Source organism: Crassostrea angulata, chromosome 1 (assembly GCF_025612915.1).
Source record: "Crassostrea angulata isolate pt1a10 chromosome 1, ASM2561291v2, whole genome shotgun sequence".
Taxonomy (NCBI): Eukaryota; Metazoa; Mollusca; class Bivalvia; order Ostreida; family Ostreidae; genus Magallana; species Magallana angulata.
Window position 1 is genome coordinate 28,603,464 of NC_069111.1, and position 27,824 is coordinate 28,631,287.

The 27,824-nt window shown below is 32.6% G+C and overlaps 1 protein-coding gene across 3 annotated transcripts; it reads right to left on the reverse strand.

The window, feature by feature from the left end:
* On the reverse strand, positions 1–27,753 carry LOC128186666 (neuromedin-U receptor 1-like). 3 transcript variants are annotated; one of them, XM_052856517.1, is made up of 2 exons: positions 27,616–27,753; positions 1–2,373 (listed from the first exon to the last, which is right to left on the reverse strand). In XM_052856517.1, exons 1-2 carry the CDS (start codon positions 27,618–27,620, stop codon positions 1,194–1,196), a joined length of 1,185 nt encoding a protein of 394 aa, XP_052712477.1. In that variant the 5' UTR covers positions 27,621–27,753; the 3' UTR covers positions 1–1,193. The 3 variants fall into 3 exon arrangements, with proteins under 3 accessions (XP_052712477.1, XP_052712469.1, XP_052712484.1); XM_052856509.1 differs by lacking the exon at positions 27,616–27,753 and adding an exon at positions 17,852–17,992; XM_052856524.1 differs by lacking the exon at positions 27,616–27,753 and adding an exon at positions 17,707–17,808.
* Positions 27,754–27,824: the final 71 nt, after the last annotated feature.

Genomic DNA, 27,824 nt, shown 5'->3' on the forward strand with positions numbered 1-27,824 from the left:
TTACAGTATAAATGTTTAATACTAGTATACATTATCTTATAAATATACATTTCTTAAAACATAAGAATACCATATAATGGAAATTAAAACAATTTTAATGTTGACGGAAAAATACGCTGAGAAAAGTAACATTGCTTCGAAGATTGCGTGAACAGTTACACCTTACCGAATTACGCTACCGTACATACATGTTCAACGGTTGTATTTTCAATCCGTTCGTCTCTGGTTTGCATGCGTTGCATTCTCGTCCTTATCTTGATTGGCAAATACAATCAAATATAAAGGAGTCCGTTGAATTCTATTCTTTCCAACAGAAAGTTTGAACATGTTTTTGGAAAGGTTACGATCAGACTAAGGAGTACGGAAGCTATGCGTTTTGTGATTTACTCAATGTAAGCGGTCTGCTTCCGTTAACAATTGTTGATGTCCGTTGGACCCGAGTAATTTGCATGCAAACAACTACGGCTGTGAAAAGAATAAACTGGATTGACTCTAACAAAACTGATAAACAGCCGTAGTCTAAAGTTCGGCAACCGTTTAACAGTTAATAAGACGTGACGTTATCGTTTTTACCGTTAATTGCTCGTCACTCAAAGGGCGAGGCCCGCTAGTTGACAGGTCCTCACACCTGCAATCGTGTAATGACCAAAACAAATCCGTTTCTTATTAGTTTTCATGCACTGAATATGGGAACTGTCCTTTCTGACATATATCATTTTTCAAATAATATCTGCAATATGACTACGTTAGTCATATTGCAGATATTATTTGAAAAATAATTAATGTCAGAAAGGACAGAACCCTTAACAACGATTGGTCGGCAACTAACATATTGTGTAATGGCGCCCTTTTTTTTGTAAGACTTTGGTCATACTTTGCGTAAACCGGTAAGGTGTGACTGGGATAAATTACATATATGTAATTACACTTACAAAGAAACAGAATGTTGAGCAGTCAATCTATAAATATCCAGCACATATACACACATTTAATAAATATAAAACATAATTTTTCGTATAATATATTGTAAAAATAAAACTTGTTTCGATATATTGTTTGTATGATAGAGAATAATTGTGTGAAAACAACTACAATGTATATAAGATAAATTTCCACTGTCGATAATTGCCATGCTGTTTCATGTCGAAGAAAATATATGTCAGTGATTCAACTCAGAGAAGTAAAACATTCTATCACAAGTACGATTGTGGGGTTTGAGAGTTGGACCGCGATGTCCTTAGGGAACACCTGCTGTAAGAGTCTCGCTTTAGAGAGTGATACGTGAACAACATCTTTACCTCTCTTCGAAAATATGCCCCTGTAATGCTGTATAGGAAAAAATTAATACAGTAGTTCAGGTAAAAAATCGTTCTAGTGATATACAGAACGCCTTGCCAGAATTCAAAGTTAGAAAAAGCCTTATGGCCTTCCAAATGTTCCATAACATCCATTTTTGAAATGAACTTCGAATGAAGGAAATTTCGAAGCCATACGGCGAAAAACGGAATATTTAAGCCGATGAAGCAGAATGAGATTGCCAGTAGAATGATTGTGAATTCAAGTCGAATGATGCTTTCCTCGGTGATGATTTTACATTCCCGTTTGCGTTTGTTTCGAATAATTAGTCTTCGCATGATTAAAATGTTCAACACCGTGATAATTACGAATGGTACCAGCGTGATGAGAACGGCATAAATACTATCCAAAACAAAAGACGCAAAGTCGTAATCTCTATCTGTCGTACAGTAATGTTTCCCGTCGGTTCCCACGTATATAGCACTGAGTATTGGCTTATAAAGAGCAATCACAATGGAGATTACGAAGATAGACCCCACAATCCGCCGCGTACCACTTTTGGTGCATATATCCCTCCTCCTTAATGGATGACACACACCGATGTATCTCTCCCCTGTGAATGCCACCACAAGCCAAGCTGAGAGGAATCTGGACACATAGGACATATAAAGCTGAAACTGACATAATCCCTCCACATCAATAAACGTTAACTTTAGGTCAGGTCTGACGTAAACTAGTCCTCGCCTGATCCATTCCACCGTTACGTAGAATATCAACGTCAAAAGATCTGATGTCGACAGGGAGGCTAAGTAGGTGCTGGCAGATATACCACGCATGTTTCTGGATAAGAAGACGTACAGGGATAACAGGTTCCCCAGAAATCCCACCACGAGAATCACGGGGGTAAAGTAAGCGTAAAATATCCGTGCGCTTTTCAGAAACGAAGCTTCTGTCCCGAAGTCACCAATCCATTCGTTAATACTCGAATTTTGACTGCTGTTTATGGAGTCTTTTCGAAGAATTTTGTACAGATTGTTATAATGTAAAGCCATGGCATCGTCCGAAAAGTTCATCACTCTGAAAATGAAATAAAACTTGCAGTTAAAATAGACTCTTGAGATTGCAAACATTCATTGTTATGATATGCTATGTTATGTATCTTGTTGCAATGTAAAGCAATATATACCAAGGTTTACCATTCTTTATTGACACCAACAATTAATTTTCCATTTGAATGAAGAAAATTGCTTTAAGTTACTTTTTAAACTCTTGCGCAAACATGTTTATATTTCGTATATACTAAATGAATTAAATTAAAACAACTGTGTTTATAATCTGCGTGACTTTGCCCGCACATTTTAGTGAGCGGATTGCTACATGTAAATTACGTCATGTTTGATCCAGATCTCTTAAGATAATTATTTTCGCAGTTTGCTTTTACTAAAAATCGATGTATGAGTTTACAGCGAGTTCCCAATACACTCTTTGGTAACAAATTGGTTCACTGGCATTGTCCGTTCAGATAATGGTGATTATCATGACACGCATTAAAAAACAATACTACATGCAGCATTGCTTTAATCAAAATAGCAATTTACATGGACTCTTAAACTTGCATTATATGATTTACAGCACACTTTTATAATACTTTTTTTATTGTAATCTTTTTAAAGCAATTTGAGCTGTATTTTCTAGAATTTTATTTTGCTGCAAAATCCTGCTAGTATGTTAAGTCAATATGTCACTTAAACTTTTAAGATAAATAAGATTTAAAAAAATTCATTAATTTTTGTCAGGGGAAACATTTATCTTCTAAGGAATATATAGCAGTTCAATTTTTGTACTGGACGATAATAATTCAATTTTGCTTCAATTAAGGCTTCTTAATGGCTTTTCCCACAAAAATAAGGCTAACAGAAATTTAAATACCATGATATTTTTTGTCATTTTTTTGTAGAAAATAACATTTTCGTAAAAAAAAAATTCAGCATAAAAATTGCACCTAATATTGCTTTAACGTGTAGTTAGTATTTAATGAATGTTTTGTTTTTTAAGATTGTTCTATTTCGCTATTGTTAAATGAACGATCCTTAGGCAACCTTAACCAAACAACGGTTCGTAACGAAACACTTAAACTAGATCATTTGTAATAGGAATAATAACTCATATGAACTGTTCACGTAAAGACAATACAACACAACATTCTTGGCCTATTTTGTTTGAAGTAATAACGTTTTCCCACCTACTATAATCTCAAAACCCGGAACCCAGAAGTAAAAAAGTACTTTACAGCATTTCAAAATGTTCAACTTTTGTCAAAAACAATTCTAAAAGAGCTGCTATTCAAAAAAGGAATGAACTCAAAAGTGAGATGATTGCAAACACAATTTAATCCATCTCCCTTCAGGCTTTCAATCAAAACATTTCTGTTTGAAATTATGCGACGCAAAATTCAAATTAAGTTTTCCAAGAGTTATATTTCTCTCACATATTGAACATTTTCACCATTACTGTGGCGAAGAATTTTTAATCAACCAACGTTAACAAGTCAACAAATATCGATGTTTTCCGTATTTTGATGCTGCTTAATTTATAAAATGTCAAAACGTAACATAGAAATCAAAATTTAAAAAAAAGCCAAACGCTCCCCTTCTTTTTTCATTCAACAACAATAAAAGATTCCTCTAATCGTTTAGTGAAATAAAAGAAGCCACAAGAGAGAAAGTAATATTCTTTGATTAAAAAAAATTGAAACCAATCTTCTTAAACCATATTACTGGCTTTGACAACATTCTCATAATGAGCAGGACAATGTAATCTTACCATACCAACGCCCATCCTTTGATTGGAGACTACGAGGTTGCAGATACATGATCTCAATAAAAAGTCAGGGTGAAGACTTTATTTCTTACATCAAGATTACTGTAATACATGTAACTAATTACACTGTGAACAACAGGCAATGGTCATCTACATAAATGTTTAGAAAGTAGTACTCAATTACAAGTTTTCATTAACCTTTCAGCGCACAACTCTGAAAAACACATCAAATGTTTAAAAATCTATGGATGTAAAAAATAAATGCACAATTGAGTTGCGTCTCATTTATTTCAAATATTATTGCATAATGCATTGTCCTTTGTTAATATTAAAGGGGCGTCTCCGACGCTTACGTTAATAGTTTGTGAATGTTTTGTACCAACTATAGTACATGCATATAGAGATGAAGTGGCGGTTTCATATGTAAGGAAGCGTTTAAATAGACAGAAAGGATTTTGTACGTACATTTGTACTTTATAAAATAACTAAAGAGAGAATCAGAGAGAGGGAAACGGCAGTACGATGTTTTCCGTGTTGGTTCATGCAATGTAGGTAGTGATCGTTGTCAAAAATAATTGCTTTATCAACTCGTGTATCTATTGATTTCTGGCCAGACGGTAAAGACCATCATATTTAAAGTCTTGCTTAATAAAATATTTTAAGCTTTTTCTTTGACGTCCATTTCATGTACATTTTGTATTAGATGTGGCCAGTACCAAGTATATAACCCTTATTGATTTTCTAATTGTGGTCTTTTATTTTAAAAGTTTTTCAGAATGCCAGTTAGAAATTATGCTGAATTATCTAATCAATATCGTGTGAGCTCTTTGCTTGAAAAAACTGTCAATATCAACTATTACCCAAAGGTTGTCAAAGACTATCATTGAATTCCGTTGATTTTCAGGCTAAAAGATGAAAGGTCGTTTAAACATGTGATTATAGACATGCAGATCCGTGAACAAACATTTGTTGTTGTTGTTTTTTAACTTTCAAAAGACCCCCTTGCAATGTAGTATAATTGGCATCTAAATAATACTATATTGGAGAACACAATGCACATAAAAATGAAAAAAAATAAATAAAAATAAAACTGCTGTTTTACAGCATCCAAAATATTCTTATTGTCCTCCATCAGTTTAGATAGCTTTTTTTCATATTTTATTCAGTGAGTGCACTTGATAGCAAAAATATATAGTCGAAATGTTCATAAAGATGACAATGTCATACAGTTTTAAGGTTTCATGGCTTTGTTTTATGTAACGCTCCTTTAAAAATCCATTAGAAGCATTACAATGTCTACTTGAAGGCATTAAAATGGTGGGATATTTTCAAAATCCTGTTTTGGGAATTTTTTGGGCACTTAAAAGGCAATCAAGGAAACTCGATCTTTTTTTTTCAAATCTTAAACTGTCAAACTTCCGAGGTCACACGCACTTTTGTGTTTAAGATGAAATCTGTTAAAAATGTTAGAAATACTCCTGAGATCTAATTTGATGTCATCTGACACCACAGATAGAACAAATAAAGTTGGATTTAATGTTGCACAAATAAAGAAAATAAGATTTTTATTTTTTCTGATCGCGATTTGACGGAGGTAAAAACAGAAACTGTTGTAATTTTATATTACTCGACAGACGTTATGCGAAGGTGCCCAAATACATAGTTGCGTTTAAAGAAACTTGATTATATCTATTCTTATTAGATAGATTCTGATTTAAAAACACAAGCACAATTTCTATTATCTAAAGACCATGAGCCTTTAAAGTTAAATTGTCTTTCTATATTTGGCGGCAATTTTTATTGCATGCTATGTTGTGTGACACTCTCATACCAACTAAACAGAATCTGATTCATTTGAGACAATTTCCATTTCAAAGATTAAATAGTGTCCATATATTTCTTTAATGCGTTTGGATTACTAGCACTTATTTACGTATATAATTGTGTTATATTGTCACAGTGCAACAAAGAGTATACACTTGAAATAACTAGGATAGTGCTGTTGAGAACAATTGCATATTTCATTCTACAATTGCTTTTATATAAATGTACTTAAAAGACAAAAATAACACCAGCGAACCCTAGAAAGATGTCATATTGATTCATTGCACGTGTTGTTAATGCTTGTAAGACAAAAAATTGTCGGAGCTTTTGTGCACAGTGCAAGCAAGCATTTTCATGCATTCATCATCGATCGGTTTGCCCCTTTAATCTTATAAAAGAATTTATATGACAGGTTATTTAAACTAGGATTTTCGAAATCATTTTTTCAGTGGAATGATAAAATAAGAAGAGATGACAGGAATGTAATTTAATATAGTTTAATATCTATAACTTACGCAGCAGTGGATTAATTCAATCAAGCAAGAAGCCTACAGAGTATTATAAGTCATTTGCTCTGTCCATTGCCATTATAAAATACTACGGGTCATTTTGAGCTTAAATATTTACATTTTTCTTTGCCTGTGACTACGTATCGTTTTTGTACTATACAGTCCAATAAATTTAAACGACGTACAATTGGGGCGCAAGCGAGGTTTACTTAGTTATATTCAAATATTTGAAAATCGTACAATTGCTGAAAATGATATAAATTTAAGTGATAAGGAATCATTTTTTTATTACTATGAGGTGATACTTTTGGTCGGGGCGTGATCAAATATTTCATAAAGCCCGTCGGGCTTTAATAGATTTGATCACGCCCCGACCAAACTATCGCCTCATAACATTCAAAGAATGATTCCTTATCCCTTAAGTAGCTGTGGGGGGTTTCTATTTTGTAGCCTTGTGGTGTTATATCTTAGTGCAAACAACCTTCTTGCACCAAATAAAATATTATCGTGGTATTTTGTTAGTTCTGACAATTATATGTAATAAAAGAAAACAAAAATCCGTTAAAGACCCACAAGAATATGAAAAAAAACTACATCGGATAGAAATTAAAAACATCCATACTGATGCTGATGCATTTATCAGCTTGCAAAAAAATACTGACGGAATGTTTTTTATTTGCCTACAATAAAGAAAACCAAAGGTTTATATTTAATTAACATAACGGCGCCGATTAATGTTTTCTGTCTAAGCTCTAGGGTAACTAATCGGGATTAATGTCCCTAACTAAGCCTAATAGTGTAATATACAGGCCGCAGCCCTCACTACTTTCATATCATTTCGTTCTATCCGAACCGGTAATTATCAACATTTCGTACAATAGGCACATATATGATACTATCGCATCCGAAAAATTGCTACATACCATTTTTATATAATTTTGTATTTACCATCTGCATATCTAGCTGTCACAAAGACAGCTTGGTCGCTCATAACAGGACGAAACACCGGGGGGATTCACATCTGTCTGTACTTGAATTTTTTTTATTTCAAAATGTGTACCTATTGGGGGTTTTTATCTCAAGCTGACTGCTATTATATTATTTTAATATAATATTATGTTAAGTATTATTCATCCCATAAATGTAGAGGCAAACAACTCCCTGAACTTGAATCAGCCATACTAGTAATTTTATAAAATTTCTTTAATTTAGATCCAGTTGTCGTTGATTTACATATTAACGGAAGAGAAAATTCAAATCCAATTAAGGATTCGAATTTGTCAGGTTCATGCATGTAATGATATCAGAAAACCATTTAAACACTTCTTTCCTCGTTAAGAAGATTTTGCTATTGAGAATTATGACTAATTTTCGCAATCCATGGGCTGCCATATTGTTAAAATTATTATCTTGATCATATATCTCTAAACATCCATGCGAGGGCATCACTGGTGTTGACGTAAGTGAGACACATTACATTTTAACAAAGTTAAAATGTTATTGTCAAAATGTAAATACATGTAACACAGAGCATATTCATATTATGAAACATAGTTATGGAAGAAGATTTCGGATCTAACTAAGAATGATGCTTTCTTTTTTAGTGTTAACTAGAAAAATGTCCCTGAATCGGTGTTGATTATAAAAATGTTTTCAAGGTTGCCTACTTTTACTTGCATTCAATGTGTTGATTTATTGTTACGAGTTCGAAAACTATGTGTTGGATAACATAAATAAACACATAATGTGCATTGATCAGCTTTTTGATTTTGACAATGGGTCTTAGTTTTGTTGTCCCTCTGACAGCATATACCGAACAATCGTAAATGTATCATCTAGATTTGATTTAAGATAAAAATCACGAGATAAAAAGATTTCTAGAGCAATAAAATTAAAAATAACGGTTAGAATTTCCACAAAGAATACGAATTACCTTTTGTTGTTTATTTGAAATCTACAAACATCATTTTACATGTATTATGATTTATTAATACCGAGTGCTACATCTGAAATGTGATGGTTTCATATTTTATTAATTATCTGTCCATTTTTGCACAAATCAGATAAGTCACTTAAGAGCCAGTTAAAGAAATACATGTATATTGAATCCCTGTCCTCTCACAACTCGTTCATAACAAAATTTTGCTTCACATCTGGGCATAATTTTTCTTGATACGTTCTAGAATTTCTGTATGAACATTGATCCAGTCACCAGCAGCAACGTGTTCTATCTACGTCAGAGAACAGATGCATGCTTGGGAAAAATGGATTACTTCTATAAACTTATCACTGACAGTGTTGATACAGGCCTCATTCTTAAGTTTCAGAAAGCTCTGCATTATTCTGCATTTATTATGCCTGAATTAATTTTTCGATGTGCATTTCCTTTAAGGAGATTTTAAAATCGCCATTCCATTTACAAAGCTCGTGTCATATTCTGTTTGCATTTTAACCACAAATTTAAACAAGGGTGCGGAATCATTTTGAAAGTATCATGAGCTAGGTGATTATTATGGTCGGGGCATGATCAAATCAAATAAATCCCGTAATGAACGCTGTGCAGAATAATTATGCTAGTGCCAAGGTGGTTTTTGCACCCGTCTTAGCTGCATATGTCGAAAAATTCGAATATGCCATATGATAGATCCTACTTAAGGATTTTATATCCACCTTTATTATTATTGTATTTCACCTGTCAGGTGAGATATTTACCTTTCAAAAATAGGAAAATCAATACCCCTATGGAAAATTTGAAATTTTCTATCGAAATACAAGGACTTCCTATAGGAATTAAAATTTCGATAGGATTGAAAAAATCCGATGAGATATCTTAACTTCTTATGCGAAATATACCTGTCTGAATCAAATTCCTATAGGAAATACCTTTCTCATATAGGAAGTATAGTTCCGACAGGATTTAAGAAAACCCTATAGAATTGTCAATATTTTCTGTAGGAGAATCATTTCTCCGATGGGAATTATTATTTTCCTATGGGATATTAATTTTTAAAGGTAGATATCTCACCTGTCAGGTGAAACATACTAAAAACAAAATCGGTTATAAACTTAAGAGACAATGGTCAATCATTTGCATCTTAAGCGGGTGCAAAAATGCCACCTTGGCACTAGCATAATTATCCGGCACAGTGTTAATATTCAATTCCTAATAGTTCCCTGTTGCCTATATGTATATGATAATCAGCAATTGTATGATTAAACATGAAGTAATTGACATTTTTAATTTATTTCGATATGCAAATTCTGATAGCGCCTTAAAATGACGCCTTTTGCGTCATTAATGAAATATATAATTTAACTAAACGTTACATTTGAATTTGTAATGTTATTACAAAGACACCAGAAAATGTAGACTTATGTAAACAGTTAAACATTTCAAGTATTTGTCAAAGCTAATTTTTGTTATTTTATTTATGAATTATTTTTTCATTAAATAAATGTTGATTAATCCAAATGTGAACAAAAGCAAGACTTGATTTATTACATGCCGTAGGCGATGCAATGTCACATCTGCAACGAGTTGCAAATGATTTTTAATGTGTGTTCGAATAAAATATGGTATGATGTTAACTTATTTCCGTCAAGTCTTGCCAAAACATTCATTGTGACTGAAAGTACATAAGGAAATATATTAATAATATAAAAATATTTAAATACAATTTCACTGTTTGATCATTTTGGACCCACCCAATGGTCTGAGCCCCGTCCCAGGAGACATGAAATTAAAAAATTTTGGAGGAAGGGCTCATGAACATCATACATGTATAATAAAATGTACCGATATATTCAATTAATTTTCCTCACTTAATGTGAATATGAGAAGAAGATTTCTATATTTGATTTATATTCAATTCATATTCACTATATGGCCCACGGGCCCAACCCCTGAACCAGGGGCATGAACTTCACAATTTAGGTAGAGTGCTTCCTAAAACATCATAATCATGCATTTAGTTTATCTCAAATGTGTATGTGAGTAGAGAAGAGGATTTTATAAGATTAAATACATTTTAACGATATGGCCAAATTTGTCCCACCCTAGGGCCTAAAACCCCGACTCAGGGACTATGAATTTTACAGTTAAAGTAGAGGGCCTCATAGAAATCATAACCATGCATTCACTTTTAAAAATTATATGGGAGTGGAGTAGAAGATTTGATACATTTTCACTATTAGGCCATGATCGCCCCGCACTAGGGCCTGAACCCCTGACCCAGGGACCATGAATTTCACAATTAAGGAAGAGGGCATCATGGATATCATAACCATGTATTTATTTTTTTACAACATGTGTTGGAGTAGATAAGAACATTTTGAAAATAAAACTGGCCTATATATGCTTATTTTGCCCCGCCCATTAGGCCCTGGGTTTGGTCATAAATTTTAAAATTTATATATATCTTATCCTTAAGATGCGTTAAACCAAAAATGGTAACGATTGCATGGCCTTGTGGTTTTCAAGAAGTTAAAAGTATAACATTGTATACGGAAAATGCATGACGATGGACGATTCGATTTCGATAATCGAAGAACACCTGAGTCACTCAGGTGACCTAAAAAGACTTAAAGATTTATTAACTTATGAACTATGAATTTCTTTACATGTGTATTTATATATAAAATTGTATTTTTTGGCAAATTTTACATAATATGTTAGTTGCTTTAAATTGTTTTTTTATCTATTTATTTTTATTTCATACTAATATTCCATTCAGTTAGTATTTTTTTTCTTGTGCATACATGTTTTGTCCAACTATCAAATAAGTCTTGGACCATGTGCATTAACCCATAATGAAATACTTTCCGTGTGGAAAACAAATCGTCAATTCTCGATGCTCATAACGTACAATTACTGCGTGGAATCATTCAGTCTAAATGGCCTAGTCGAGAATCTCTGCATGCTTATCTCGGTACACTGATTCTAGGGAAATAGTTAAAAATCTTAATAACTGTAATTTGCCGTTTTATCCATATGCATATAGAGTGTAACGAAAAAGAGACATTAGTTATAACGAGATCAGCTTTAGGTTAGGCACACGTATTTCAATGCGATAAAATTAGTTTTTCATCAACACACCTACAATTTGCCTTTGGGAAAAAGTGCATATAATGTACCTTATTTGATTATGCTTCTAATCCAACCGATAAAATGCTCATAACTTTAATATATCATTAGTACTGTTGTATTTTTTTTTACCTCTGGTTCTCAATTCAATAAAGGTAAAGAAACATTGCATTTCGATATTCTGAAATATAAGCTGTTTTTGCGGATGTAATTATCTACACCTACACGTAGCATTGACCTTATCGGGGGGTTGAGTTACTCGGTATGGGAGAAAACAAGGAAGCAATTTTATCCCAGATGTCAGATAAAAAATAATTTGTAACATTTAGTGACATGATATCAAAAGAAAATTGTTCAACACGAATCCAACCTAATTTATACCACAGAGGGGGACTTGGTGCAGTAGTGGGTTTTTTAATCTGGTTACAAATGCACAATGCTAAAACTATTGTTGTTTACTGAATTTTTTAATATCAAATTAGATAAAGTATACTTAATTTATAAAACATTCAGTTAACGATACTATTAATAAAGATGCAGGCCCTGCTGACAAAACGAGCAACCTTTAACAAACACCGTTTTAAGTGCGGATAAAAGCTTTAATTTGTAAAAATTATAGCGTGGATACTTTACAAATATATACAATTTTTTTTCAAATGTCATGTCAATATAATAGTTAAAAAGGGAATATCAAGAGTGAATATCATGATCACCCTTTCCCAAGGCCTATAAATGTTGGGTAAAAAACTAAGATTTGGCCCAAATTTAAATCTTCTTCTCTACAACTGGACATTTTACAGAGAAACTAAAGTTTACGGTTATGATGAGCAGGGATGCTTTTACCAAAATTGTGAAATTCATACCCTCAGGGTCAGCGGTCACACCCTAGAGTACGGCTAAAATGGCCATATAATCCAAATGTATTGAATTTTAGGTCAGGGGTTCACGTCATTAGAAAATTTACGAAATCTTAGAAAATGAACGATTATGATGTCCCTGAAGCCCTCTACCCAACTTGTTACATTCATGGCCCCTGGGTCAGAGGACTAGACCGTTGAGTGGGGTCAATGTGGCCTAATAATGAAAATATATAAAATTATATTTTCTTCTGTTCTTTCTCAGTTGTGGCAGATAAACTAAATGCACTGTGATTTTGACAATAATGTCCTCTTCCTACTGTTAAATTCCCTGCCTATGGGACAGAAATTCAGTCTTTTATTCTGGGTGTGGGCGGGTGGGGATTGACAAATATGACCATATTGTAAACATCCACTTTTCCGTTTACAATTTTAGCATTTTTAACTCTATCTTGAAAACTACAAGGTAAATTATCACTTTGCAATATTCAATTAAATGGTTCTATTTTAGGAAATCTACTATAATATCCTGTGTGCATTGTATGCTTGTAGCAATAAGCTGTATGCATGATGTGTGCATTGTAAATAAAACTGAATATTTTAAAAATATGACTATTAAAGGCGCCTGTAGTTTAAATTGTAAACATGCCACTCCTACCAGTAATGGTGCATGTACATATACTTAAGTGACCGTCAAGGTAATTTGTGGCGTAATTAATCATATCTAAAGTTATAAGGTAGATCTGATGAAAAGAGTGCAGGGACGTCACCGGCCAATTATAGCGAAATTCGTCCTATTCAAAGAGAGAGAAAAGGTCAGAAAAGCTGCTCCATCCAAACTTGTTGGAAAACCATTCGGAATTAATGAACAGTTCCCAAAGGAAATCAACGATCGCAGAAAACTGTTATACCCTCATTATAAGCAAGCAAAACGTCTCGGAAAAAAGGCTGTGCTGATTGCAGATAAACTTTTCGTGAATGGGACAGAAATCCCCCTTTCCTCGATCCACAACCCAGCGTCATCACAGCGCACTGACCCGGAAACCGCATACGGACCACGCCAATCCGCAACGCGCAGCGCAAATCGACATGAAACCCGTTTTGCGACCACGCGCCGTTAGGGATACCAAAGAGAGCAACCGAACGGGAATGTAAACAACGAAAACGAAACCACCGAATGTAACTCTCTCACATCTTCAGACACTTCCTATGCGAGGATTGTTTCTATCAATGTTTGCGGTCTAGCTTCTAAGCTCCGAAATCCTGAGTTTGTTGATGTTATTAGCAAATATGATATAATCTGCCTCACAGAGACAAAAACAGATAAAGCTGACAATATTGATATCCCAAATTTCAGTGTATTCAGCAAACATAGATCAAATCTGTCATTTCGAAAGTCTGGTGGTATTGTAGTCTATATTAGAGATTCTTTATCCAAATTCTGTAGCATAATTAATAACGCAAGTGACAATATATTATGGATTAGAATAGAAGGTAAAACATTTAGTATTAAGAAACATATTTTGATGGGAACTGTTTATATACCGCCATCAAACTCCAGATTTTCATCAGTTGAAATTTTTGACGATATTGAGAATGAGATTTTTAACTTGTCCAAAGAAAATGATTGTATTTGTTTATTAGGTGACTTTAATAGTAGAGTATCCACATTGAGAGATTTTATTGATGTTGATGATTCTGTATCACATTTTTGTAACAGTGTTGACAATAACAGTAATTTTGATTGGGCTGTTGATCAAATAGACCTAGAAGCAATTGAAAAATATGGTTTTTCCATAGAAAGGAAATCTAAAGATAACACTGTTAACTGCTATGGAAAAAAACTTATTGATATCTGTAAACATTGTAACATTATAATACTTAATGGTAGATCCATGGGTGACCAAAATGGTGAGTTTACATGTAAACAATCAAGTGTCGTAGATTATTGTATTTCAAACACTGAGTTTTTAAGATATGTACACAATGTGAGAATATTACCTTTTTCCTCATTTTTATCTGATGTTCATAACCCTATAGAGATAGTATTGGCACTTGAAAGACAGCACAGCACTGAATCCATATATCAACAAAAGCCAACACAAGAAATTGCTAAACAATGGAATCCCGAAAAAGTTGAAGTATATCATAACTATATAGAAGATAAAGTAGATATTGTAAAATCATTAGAAAATGAACTAAGTAACACTATGCTTGAAAACATATCACTAGAATTTATTGATAATATTGTTGAAAAGATTAGTGATGTACTGGTCGAAAGTGCCAAAAATGTATTCGGTAGAAAGCCAGTTCTTACAAATACAAGTGAAACATTCAATGTCAAATATAAGAAACCATGGTTTACTCGGGACTGTAAGAATGCTCGACAGAATTATAGAAAAGCGAAAAGGTTGTACAAAAAATTTGGTGGAGATATTTTTAAAAGTGACTTGTATGAAAAAGAAAAATTGTATAAAAAAAGGTTGAAAAATGCAAATGTAACGCATAGAGTAGAAATGAAAAAAAAACTTTTTAGTTTAAGAACAAATAATCCTAAAGAATATTGGAAAATTTTGAATACAAACACAGATAAGAAAAGATGTAATGCAAATTTATATGATCTTTTTACTTTTTATCAGGATTGTTGTAACAAGAATTATAATGAACAAGAAGATTCAAATAACAATGTATTTTCTCTTGATGAACTTAATATGTTATCTGATATTAATCTTAATAATGACATTAACCAACCAATAACTTGTGAAGAAATATTTAAGGGTATCAATATGTTGAAAAATAACAAAGCTTGTGGTGATGATAGAATTTTTAATGAATATATCAAAAGTACCCAAGATTGTATGTTGAATTTATATACTGTATTGTTTAACAAAATATTTGATTCTGGTGTTATACCCACACAGTGGGTTAGTGGTAACATTATACCTGTTTATAAGAATAAAGGGGATAGTACAGAACCCCAAAATTATAGACCAATCACACTCTTGAGCTGTCTTGGAAAATTATTCACTGCTATCATTAATGAAAGGTTAAACAAATATGCGGACAATGTTCAACTCATTTTAGAGAACCAAGCAGGTTTTCGTAGAGGTCATAGTACAATAGATCATATTTTTTCATTGTATTCTCTTATCGAACTCTTCAAATTGCATAAGATGAAATTATATTGTGCGTTTATAGATTTTGAGAAAGCATTTGACTCTGTTTGGCACATTGGTTTATGGAACAAGGTATTATCAAACAATATTGATGGAAAATGTTTTAAAATTATTACTAATATGTACAAAGGTATTAAGTCAAAAGTTCTGGTTAATGGATTAAGTTCAGAATTTTTTGAATGTACAGTTGGAGTACGACAAGGGGAAAATTTGTCGCCTTTTTTATTTTCACTATATTTAAATGATCTTGAGGAGTATCTTTATACAAACAATGTCAGAGGTTTGTCACGCTTGTCTGATAACATTAAGAAAGATCTTAATATTTATTTAAACCTTTTTGTCCTATTGTATGCAGATGATACCATCTTATTGTCAGAAAATCCAGAAGATTTTCAACACTTACTCAATGTTTTTTCTAGATATTGTAAAGAGTGGCGTCTTAAGGTTAACAGTAAAAAAACTAAAGTTGTAATGTTTGGTAGAGGTAAACAAACCAACTGTTTTACTTTTGAAGGTTCCCAATTAGAAATTGTTAACAACTTTAAATACCTGGGTGTTACTTTTTGTAAAAGCAACTCTTTTAATCTTAATGTTAAAGAACTGTTTGATAAAGCTACTAAAGCAATGTATGGTGTTATTGGGAAGTGCAGAACACATAATCTAACAATTGATTGTAAAGTAGACATGTTCGATAAAATTATCAAACCAATATTATTATATGGATGCGAAGTTTGGGGTTTTCATAACACTAATCTCCTTGAAAAATTACATTTAAAATTTTGTAAACATATATTGAACTTGAGAACCTCAACTCCAAACTTCATGGTATATGGGGAACTTGGAAGATACCCCTTAACAATTAATGTTAAAGTTAGAATGATTTCCTTCTGGGGTAAATTAGTCAATTTCCAGAACTCAAAATTGTCAGCAAAACTTTTTAATGTATTGAAGAATTTTAATAACCCATGGTGCGAAGCCATTAAGAAAACTTTAAATCAATGTGGATTGACATATATATGGTATCAAAACACAATAAACATACCCTGGTTAAAATCTAAAGTATACAATATTTTATTAGACCAATTTAAGCAATCATGGTATAGTGAGGTACATAATTCTCCCAAAGGTTTAAATTATAGGATTTTTAAAAACTCACTGGATTTTGAAAAGTATTTATTGATTTTGCCAACACAATTATGTAAGAAATATTGTAACTTTAGAACTGGTAATGCTAAATTACCTATTGAGATAGGTAGATGGTTTAATATTCCTAGAGAAAACAGAATTTGTAAACTATGTACCTGCAATGAAATTGGGGATGAATTTCACTACCTTTTCAAATGTACTGATGTATATATATCCAATTCAAGGGTTAGATGTTTACCAAAATATTTCATAACAAATCCAAATGTTGTAAAATTTGAAAAACTGTTTAATATCACAAACATAAACCAACTTACCAATATTTGTAAACTATTAGATACTATATTTGAGAGAGTTAGCTCTCTTGGTTAAATTATATCTGTTATCCCTTCATCATGCATGTACCATTGATTTTCATTTATTATATATATTGTAGTTTGTACATACTGTACATATGTTTTTTCTCTTCACTGTAAATTCAGTTATGAGAATAAAGTTCATTGTCATTGTCATTGATGGGTAGTTTGTCGAACTTCCAGCCTCCTTTAAACTTCAGCAGTTGCCTATAGTCTGTATAAAATATCATTATAAATCGTTTTGGTTTTTTTTAGATAAACAGATTTATTACTTTGCACTTGATTCTCCAGTTTACAAGTCAGGTATTATAAAAAAAATAAATCATTTTCGGCCCAATAACCGTAAAACGATTATATCACTCCTCCTCCTCCTCCCTTGAATTCGTTTGCACTTTGTAACTTAAATGATTATTTATAAACATCATAATAACAAAAACAACCTAAATGCACAGCTCTTATCAATTTAATATGGTTTCAAAAGTCCCTCTAAGACTTAAAACGTTATTCAACTCAAAGATTAATATTAATATTTTCCATGCAAAAATACTTTAAACAAACTTGATTGTCAATAAGGGATAAATAAAAAAATATTTTCAAATGATCTAGATATTAGATATTTTGCACTGTAAATCAATGACATACCTTGTTTGATGAACTAAATTCCTATCAACAGTTAACTACTAAAAAATTAAGATATGAAAACTTAGTACAGGCATGGTACACAATAAACTGTTCAAATGTGCGTCAAATTAATGCACTTTATAACTTTATAATACTACGCACATACCCAGTCATCCGATATCTTTTTTATTGTGAAAAGCAACCTCTATGTTGACTGGAATTTCATTGCATCACTCTTTGTTTAAGTTTAGAATTCATCGTGCACAGACTGACGGACGCAACAGTTTGAATGAATAAAAACCACTGCCGGTGTCTGTCGAGAACGATAATGGGACAGACCGGACGCGAGTTGTCACAGCTGTTGAACCCCTCCAATAGGAAACAACTGATAGTGACATAGATATTCCAAAAAAGTGCAACTTTATTACTGTGACCTTGACATGATTTCTCGGGTCACGTTGATTACGATGGATAATGTAAAGGGTAGAGACTGTTTTTGCAATATAACTGTAACAGCTATAATCTGGACACTCTTTCGGTAACAGTCGTCCTGAACTAATAAAGCATAAACAAACTTAGTTGAAAGTAGAAAAATTAAATCAGTGCGTAGAACACTTGTATATAATGAAAAGGATAATACACCTCCCATTACGTTGATTCTATGATAAGCGAATAATCATACATGTATAAAGTTGTTTAATAACATGAATGTTATCTTTGATGTTTTTGTTATTCATTTAAAGTGGGTGTTCTACTGTTTCAGTAGCTCGGTTAAGACTATATTCACAATGCATTTGATTTGCAATTCAAAACATATAACTATGGTATCCTTGACATTAAAAGAATTTATATTGAAAATCCCTCTGAATACTTTATAGTCATATTTTCGAATAAAGTATACTGTATCTATTTTGAATGAAGAAAAAATAAGTTGTCGAATAAATATCTTCATGTCATTACGTAAATTGTTGTTTTTAACAAATTCATGAATCAAAGTTACAACTATTATGCTATTTAAAAAAATTGAATGTTTATTGGTTTATAAAATAGTACTTATGATATGCATGTACTCTTCTATAGCTAATAGTATGCATTATTATAATAGAATTTTAATTTTGCTTTTCCGAGATGAATCATGTGAGCTTTTTACTCTTCTATAGCTAATAGTATCTATTATTATAATATAACTTTAATTTTGCTTTTGCGAGATGAATCATGTGAGCTTTATTGCTAGAGCCTTTTGCACCTTGATCTTAAATATAAGGTTAGTTCAAGAAGGAAATATGCATACTTAGAACATTGAATAATACTCTTACTCTTATAATTTTCTCTGTAACTCAGAATGTCCGTTATGCATTTTTCTGTTTTCTTGCCAGCTCATAAAAGCCAACACCGAGTTATAAATACGCATCTTTGGTTTCACAAGGGGAAACTCTGTAATTTAGTGAACGACATAGCTCTGCCATTAAGACACCTTTCAAACCCTATTAGATAACAAGCATTCTGGGAGTATTGCATAAGCAATACACGTCCCCTACCGATTTGTGGAAATTGAGAAAACAATGCACTGTTATGCAGAATATCGAACCCGACCATTAAAAAATTGGAATATAAAAAATTAATTTTCTCGAAAATATGTCAACCAGACGCTACAAAAGTGTAAACTTGTTCTGTAGTTTGACATTTTGAAGCTGTTCAGCAAATTTCATATTATTCCTCAAGCGCATAAAGAAAAAAAGTATGGAAAACTGAAGTGGGACATACGGACGGACGGACGGACGCAGAGGAAAGCTATAGTCCCCTCCGGTGAAAACCGGTAGGGGACTAATAAGCAGTTGATCTGTTTAGTGAATGGTACGCGTTTATCATGCGATTCCCCTTCCTCTGCGTGCCATTTGAGTTCTCCATTTTACCGTTTTTTTGCAACAAATCTGCTTTATATGTGCTTGGGTCAAGAAATTAAAAATCAGTAAAAATCGTTAATAAAGTTAATACTTTCTACATATGTCCCTAGGTTTCTTGAAATACTAGGTAAGAGTTTCACTAGAAGGGTAGCTTAAAAAGGTAATCGACCGATAGTTTTTGGATTGCATGAGATACCGTTTGTTTGGTTTAACAATATAACTATCCATCATTCTTCCGAAATTATTCCACGGGAATCCCATGTAAGAAGTTTCTCAAACAGAGTATGGAAATTGAAAAAGTAACGCTAAAATTTTTAACATCATGCAAAACTTGGGGATAATTTGTTGTACTTTAGTTCTTTCACGGAAGATAAAACTTCATACTGTATAATGGGACAATCAAGTATTTCACTGCGTCCCTGCTCTGACTTTTCATTAAGTCATTTACGAAGGTTGTCCAAAAAGTTCGTGAACAATTGCGTACATTCATTTCAGTTGTTTTTTTTCATGTTTAATTGTGACAATTCAACATTTTACAATATTATTTAGTAATTTCTGTACAAATTATTTTAATCTAAGGAAAGAGAAAACTTCTGTAGTGTTTTTAATGAATGTATCCAAAACATTTTTCTTTTTTTTTTGTTTTTCAATTTTCAGGCTTTCTTTAAAATTGTTCAACTTGTTAAACTTTATTGTGTATGCATTTATTAATGTGATGTTAGGCCATCGATATAAAATTGGGGTAAAATTACATAGTAAAAATTTTATGCTCTCAGTATGAATCTGCTCACGTAATTGTAGAACGTGTCAATGAAGGCAACTGTTGCTGTTGAAGACAGTTTTCCAATATATCTAGAAGTCTAAATGATAGAATATTACTCGACGACAAAAATGTCTACTTAATTATTTGAATATATGGACACCGAATACTCTTTTGAATTTGTGTCGGTTTCACTAAGATGGGGTACAGAAGAATTGTCATATGTTATACATGTTTCTCACGTTGTAATATTATTGTCATAAATGTACGTATTATAACTATAAAATGAAGGTTACCTTCAAGCAATTAATTTTGTTGTCTTTCCAACTCTATGAGTATCTCTAGGTGGGGAAACTATTTCAAATATCCTATTCAAGTTATGCAATAATAAAACAAATAACAAATCTTATTTCGAGTTTTTTATTAGTTAGTCACAATAGAGCAAACATAATTTGTAAATGGTGGCCGAATCATGGAAATCAAAAACACACACATTTGAACCTTTCTGTAATGGAAATTGATCAACAGCAGCACAAAATACTCAATCCTTGAAGTCAAAGAAAACTTTAACAACCGAAATTTCTTTATAAAAATGTTCATCCGACCATCCATGAGAACAGAACACTAAGCGATATTCCGAGCAAACCAAAAATCATGATTGAAATGCTTTCATAGTTTTCAAGCGGGTTAAAAGGTCAAGATCGAATAAGTTTGTAAAAATCCTTGTTTAAAACAAGCTTAATTAACCCATGGGTTGACCTTGGTAGAGGGTGTGCAGTGACCTTGAACACATAACTAAAGATCAAATAATCTCTGTACATAATCATATTTGTCGGATCATATTTTGTAAAATGTATGCAGTGACACTGAAAGAACATTTCCCGTCTCTCTGTCTGTCCGATTCATTTGTCCAGGGCATATTTTGTTTTCTCTTGACGAATTGAGGCTCACACCTTACCCCTACAATGCATACCAAATGGTGCAATGTTTTTTTGGGTTTTTTTTTTCAAAATCAGTCCGTTAGAACTTCCTTCAAGTTATACTTCAATTACTGTTCTTTCTTAAAAGCAGGGTTCTTTTAAATGGTCATAAACCCTAAGATGTCTGCTTAAAACAACAGTGAATATGCAAAACTGAAACGAAACGAAATCTGTAAAAATGCAATGAATCGACATGAAATATTGATAATGATAAAAATTTTTTATTTTAAATGTCTTGTGTAACGTAGTCCAATTAATTGTGCTATTACCGATCTCTTGCTATTTTGATAAACTTAAAGAATATATGCACAGATCCAGAATTTTTAAAAAATGTTACTAAGAAAGTTTATAAAATTTGAATTGTCCAAGGGAAGGGACCCCCCCCCCCCCCCCCAAACACACACAGTTTATCGATCCGCGCATGTTGTATTTATATACGTATATAAACTTAAAATCAGACCTACCAGTTTTTTCTACTTGAGTATGCTATGTTTTTCATTTGGAGGGAGTAGATTTTAAATTAACTATAATGTCCTATCTTGTCAAGTTTTAAGGGGGCGCTGTCGCCGACTAATCGGGATTATCTGTAAACCCAGACTCATATAGCCTATAAAATTCAATACGTCCTTGAAATATAATAAATTATTTTAAGTGAGTCTGTGTTGCATCGGCACCAAAGGTCTGATTCCAATAAACGATAATTTTCAAAAGTTAAATGTACATTGCCAACAATAATAGAACAAAAGTAAAAGATTAAGAGGAAAGCGTAAAGAAATCAATCAATAAACGTTCATACAGTAACCCCGAGCTACTTTAGCATCATGTACATACAAATGTAACACAGGCCAATGTATGTCCTGCAATTACATTTAACAAGAACCATATCGATGTGATATCTAAGATCACATTATAACCAATTAAGCCATCTGAATCTTAAACCATCAAAGTCATGCGCGGATCTAGTGGGGGGGGTCGGGGGGGTCCCGACCCCCCCCCCCCCTGGAAAATGAAAATTTATTAAATTTACATAGTAAAATTATCGCGAAAATATGCCTCGGACCCCCCCCCCCCCCGGCAAACACAATTATCCTTCGGACCCCCCCCCCTGGAAAAATTTTCTGGATCCGCGCATGAAAGTAACCGATATATCTGCAGAAACATTAGTGGTGTAGGAGATTTTTGACCTTGAGCATTGGACATGTTCAACATGTTTCAAAGTGCAAGTGAAAACATACTGGTTATTATAATCAAGAGCTTTGTGTTGAACACAAACTGAACTGAAACTGAACGCTCACTGGAAGCACAATAAGGTCTGGGTTGTCGCAGATGCAAAGATAAAAATTTTCATATCATCGTCCTTGAGACATGCTACTCTAAGCAGATATTTAACGGTACCCATCAGATAAATGAATCAGAATTTTCTGTGAATAATGCTCCACTGCATGCATGCAAAACATTGATTATAATCTTTTTGTCCATGTAAAGTATCCATATTTTTGTTTGATGCTCCCTAATAATACAATTTCGCTTTAATTGATTAAGTTTATAACAACTGCGCATCAGAAAATTGATTTTATCTCCAGTCGCGTTGCATTCGATGACACAGTAAAACAGAAGGTAAACTTCAGTGATTTTTTTTTTGATTTTTGCAACAATTGAAGTATATTGAATCGTATATGTTCAATGATATCATGAATAATCATTTTCTTTTTCAATTACCCAACCTGCTGTCGACCAGATGATAAAATAATTCTGTGAATTGATCGTTCTTATCCATGAAAATATTTATCAAAACTCTTTTATGCACAAAAGGAATTAATCCTGAAAAAGAAAGAAAAGTTAAAAACAAATTACCTACTAATATATAAAAACTCAGATGAACAAATTAAAACGCAAATTTAATCTGTTTATAGTAATTTAATCAATCCTAGGCCTTACACAGTATTTATATTTCAAATCCCATGCGTATAAAAGAAAATTGGATAACCAAAAAACTAATGCATATGAAATGAAATGGAAAATGGTGTTTCTATAATAGCAGGCTTTACAATCGGTGAAAGTGCGTTGTTCAATTAATGTTATATATATGTTTTTCCCCACTGCTAGATACAAGTAACATTAAGACTCGTTACTATTAAATATTCATTAGCAAAGATCATTGGAAACATTAACACTGTGAACGTTACACACTATGAAGATTTGACTCATGACTCTAAAGCCATTACTATAATAATCATTCTTGTATTGATATTTATGAAATGTGAACGTTAACAAAAATTGAATGTGATCCCTGTTAGGCTCAATGGCGTTGGGCCTGATGTCTGGGCTTCTTCTTGTCAATTCCATTGACCATTAAACACTATTTTCACGTTGCATCAGATGTGTACTTAACAACTCTTTATTGGTGATTGGTTGTCCGTTTTCCATTTACTACTACAGTTAATTATACCCCCGCTCCGAAGGAGAAGTAGTATTATTGTTTAACTTGATGATCTGTATTTATAGGGACAAGTAATTCTATGGTGAGCCATGCTAAATTCACGAGAAATATTGCATTGTAAAATGAAAATTAACATACTTTTTACTTCTTGGTTAAAAAAACCCTTACATACATGTATTACACAATGTATATAGCAATTCTGATATATGTGTTGATAATTATAAGGATATACTATAATGTCATAATATATAATTATCAACACCCCGTCCACAACACTCATTTACGTCAGAGTCGCACAAACATACAACTGACAATTATGTCTTCTAATTGAACTGGTGGTGATCATTGTATACCTTTTACTTATAATATCGAGCGGGCACGTAGCATCGGGTGGGGGGGCAAAGGTGGCTGCCCCACCCCCCCCCACTTTTTTGCGCAACAAAGATGTTTCTTAAATTTACATACAGATAATTGAATTTATTTATGTGATCGTGTAAAAAATTGAATTGAAAATAAGTAATTAAATCAGTGAAATTGAATAATACTACCCCCCCCCCCCCTAACGGATTAGGATTTTCAGGATTTAGGAAAGTAACAGTTTTCCTTTTTTTTTTTTTTTGCTTGTCAAGATAGTTTAGGATGGGTCTGCCCCCCCCCCCACTTTTAAAAAACGATGCTACGTGCCTATCGAGTACGTCTGTCGTAAAATTTGCAATAAATAAAAGTGATTATCTTTAAAAGACGTACTTTTTAGGCCATTTTCTATACATTTCGCCCCCAATTCCCCATAAATAATCCGTCAATTTAGGATAACAATCCTGCTTTAGAAGTGCCCGAATATCGGCGTTTTTAGAACCATTTTAACAAGACCTTGGACTTTCGGTAGGAATGTAACTATCTTAAGCTTTCTCTTGCGTTTAAACAAGTTGAAAATGACGCTGGTTTCAAGTGAAATATACACAGATTCAGTAGTCTTTGCCCAAGAGCAAGACCAATCTGGTTGATTTCAAAGAGCCATAGCCTGAGTGTCCAGCAAAGAAATAGACAGGCCTACGTCATATTGCTGTTTGACACAACTACCCAACCTCCAAGCTTCTTTTAAAACTGTTCTATTTCAATAACACAAATATTTCTCTACATTTTTTGTATGAAAAAGTCGTTAATATATGATATATGTACGAACTATTTTTGATAAAACATTACTTACATAACTGTGTGTTAAGGATATACCTATATATACTATTTCCAATTTTATTTAGTTATAAGTAACTAATAGATGTGTTTTCGTCAAACCCATGATTCAGTGGATTACTAATTATTTGTGACATCCATTTCGTGGATTTAGCAAAAAATAATTTACTATCAAGGACATGTAAATTCGTGGTCAATGACTTTCTCAATACAATATGTTTTAATTCATTGCCATTTAATTTTTAATTTATATTTGCTATTCGACTAATACAACGAAATCCTAGAAAGAATTCGCATTCAACTAATATTCATGAACCCACAGTAATATATTGATGCAAGACTAGTCTCCGGTTTGTTTACAAATAAGCTCGAGTGTGTGTAATTTCTTGTCCCATTAATAGGAGTAGATTAATATGTACGAGGATTGTATCATGTTAAGGGCTAAGGAGTGTACCGTGAATTCATTTAATTAAGTTGAAATAAAGCCCAATTATCATCATTAAGTAATTACACACATTACAAAGTTAATTCAGTAGTGTAATTACTGAAAGTTACTGGGTCACGTTAACGTAATGTGTAATTATAGTAAACGGTGGTTTATCTTGATGAATGGTCTAAATGTGCTGTAAAATTCTTGTTTTTCTGAAAGACCATGAAAAAAAGTATATCTTAGTTGTTATATCGAGGTCAACAAAGTACACAGAACTTTGAAATGCAGTCGACAATTTATTTGAAATGACTCGCTATATACTAATTTTGTCAACATTTCTTTCATTGACATAAAAAATATTCTTCGTTTATATGAATTTAATAAATGTATGTCGATATGAGTTAACATGTTTCCGACAGTTATCTTACTGCACTGTAAATAACTGTCAATAAAATGTCGATATTTGTCGGTCCCATTAAAGAGATTGTTTCCTTGGTTTGTTTGGTATTATGTTAAATTCATAAATTAAAATAATATATATTTTCTAATACTTGTGTGAAAAGGTTAAAACAATTCTGACAGGAATACCGACTAAGATTAAATTTCAGCTGAAAAGTATACTTTTAGTTCGTTAAAAATTATTGCTTCCAACTGGAAACCGTAAACAATTAAATAAAATCGTAAAATTGTCAGTGTAAATGTTTCTCAAAACAACTAATAAAGTTAAAAGCAAAGCTAAACTTTCGAGAAACCTGGAAAATTTCAGTCCGATAAGCGCATCCACTATAACTCGTTCGATAGATAGCATTTCTTGGATGAGGGACTCGATTTTGCGGTCTAATTAAGTGCGATATTGCATTACAGTAGCCGCCTCAAGCATAACCAAAGAAAACACATTTCCGATGTAGTTAGATATTGGCAACTGATTATTTTTCATGGCTATTATTTACGAAAACCTAGATGCTTTGTAATACAGTAATCGAATTACTATTTAACAAGAAATCGCTCGTAAAAGATGCATTTACGGAATAAAGTACATACTTGGTAGCTGTAAATGTTAAAATCATACTACAAATACCTGTCAAATTGTGTAAATGATATAAGGATAAAAATCTGTAACTCTATCCCTTCGTGAATGCAATGTTGAGTAATTCCCCAGTCATATTTTTTAAAAAAAGGTTTTAGAGGCAAAAAATTCGGGCGACAGTCGGCAGTTCATTAGCCGTTGTTTTGGCCGATATCAACCTCTTTTTTGCGTCGGCCGACTCTTTGTATCGTTGAATACCGATAATCAGTCGAGCAACCCTCGATCATCGTCCGACCATTGGCAAACAGTTTGTTATGTCCGTCATCGGTCAGTTGACATTTATCTTAAACGTCGGCCGGCAGACACCAATTGATGACCAAAAATCGGCCGATGGTCGACTGGTTTATCAGTCGATTTTGAAAAAACGGCTGATGGAGAACCGACCGTATACAGATTACGTTAAATATCTACCGTCTATCGGTCGATAAGCGGCGGTCAGGCGGACGACGCTTCACTTCAGACTTTTTCGTCAATAGATTGAAGAAATCAACCGACCATAAAAATTAAAAAGGGTGACTCAACGTTCGACAATCGAGCGGCGATTCACCGGCTAATAAATATTCATTTAAACTTTTGAAGATATCAGTGTTCTTAATATGAATTTTCATTTACATATGTTCTAGAAGAAACTAAAATTTTACGTAATATTTTCTAATATATTTTGTATACTTCATTATTGTATAATAATAAGGCAAACCCATATGAACATAAAATACTTTAAATACAATGCTTTACATGATAGTCTTAATCAAATTAAAGGTACATGTATTAGCCAGTCGAGTGGATTTGTAACTGAACTAAAATATAAAATTAAATACACCGGTAACCGTTGGAATTTTTCAGATATTAATAACATAGTTTTGGTACAGATGTTTGCTTACTTGTCATACTGTGGTTGCTTCTCCCTTCAACAAAACGTACGCAAACCATATAGTGAATTGCACATGTTGACGTATGTTTTGTTTTTGAAACGCTTTACATTTGCCTACCATTTTTGTTTTAAAAGAAAGACTTTGAAAACTAAAATGCAAATACAATATTACAAAGTATATTAAATACACTGTATATTGTTAAAAGAAATATTTACATATCGAGTTAGAAAATAACACAAAATAAATATGACAATAAAGTAACTTACTTCATTAGTGTAGGTCTCACAAAACTATAAACTGAATATAAATCCTGGCGTTAGATTCCAATCAATATCGTGTGAATTCATCATGGTCTACAAATACAAGGATAGATAGCTATACTTGAGAGGTATTGAAGACGACTGTATTTGTACTGAACCAAAAAGCGCATAAAAATAATCGATTCAATGGAGGGGCGCTTTTTATTAACTGCATG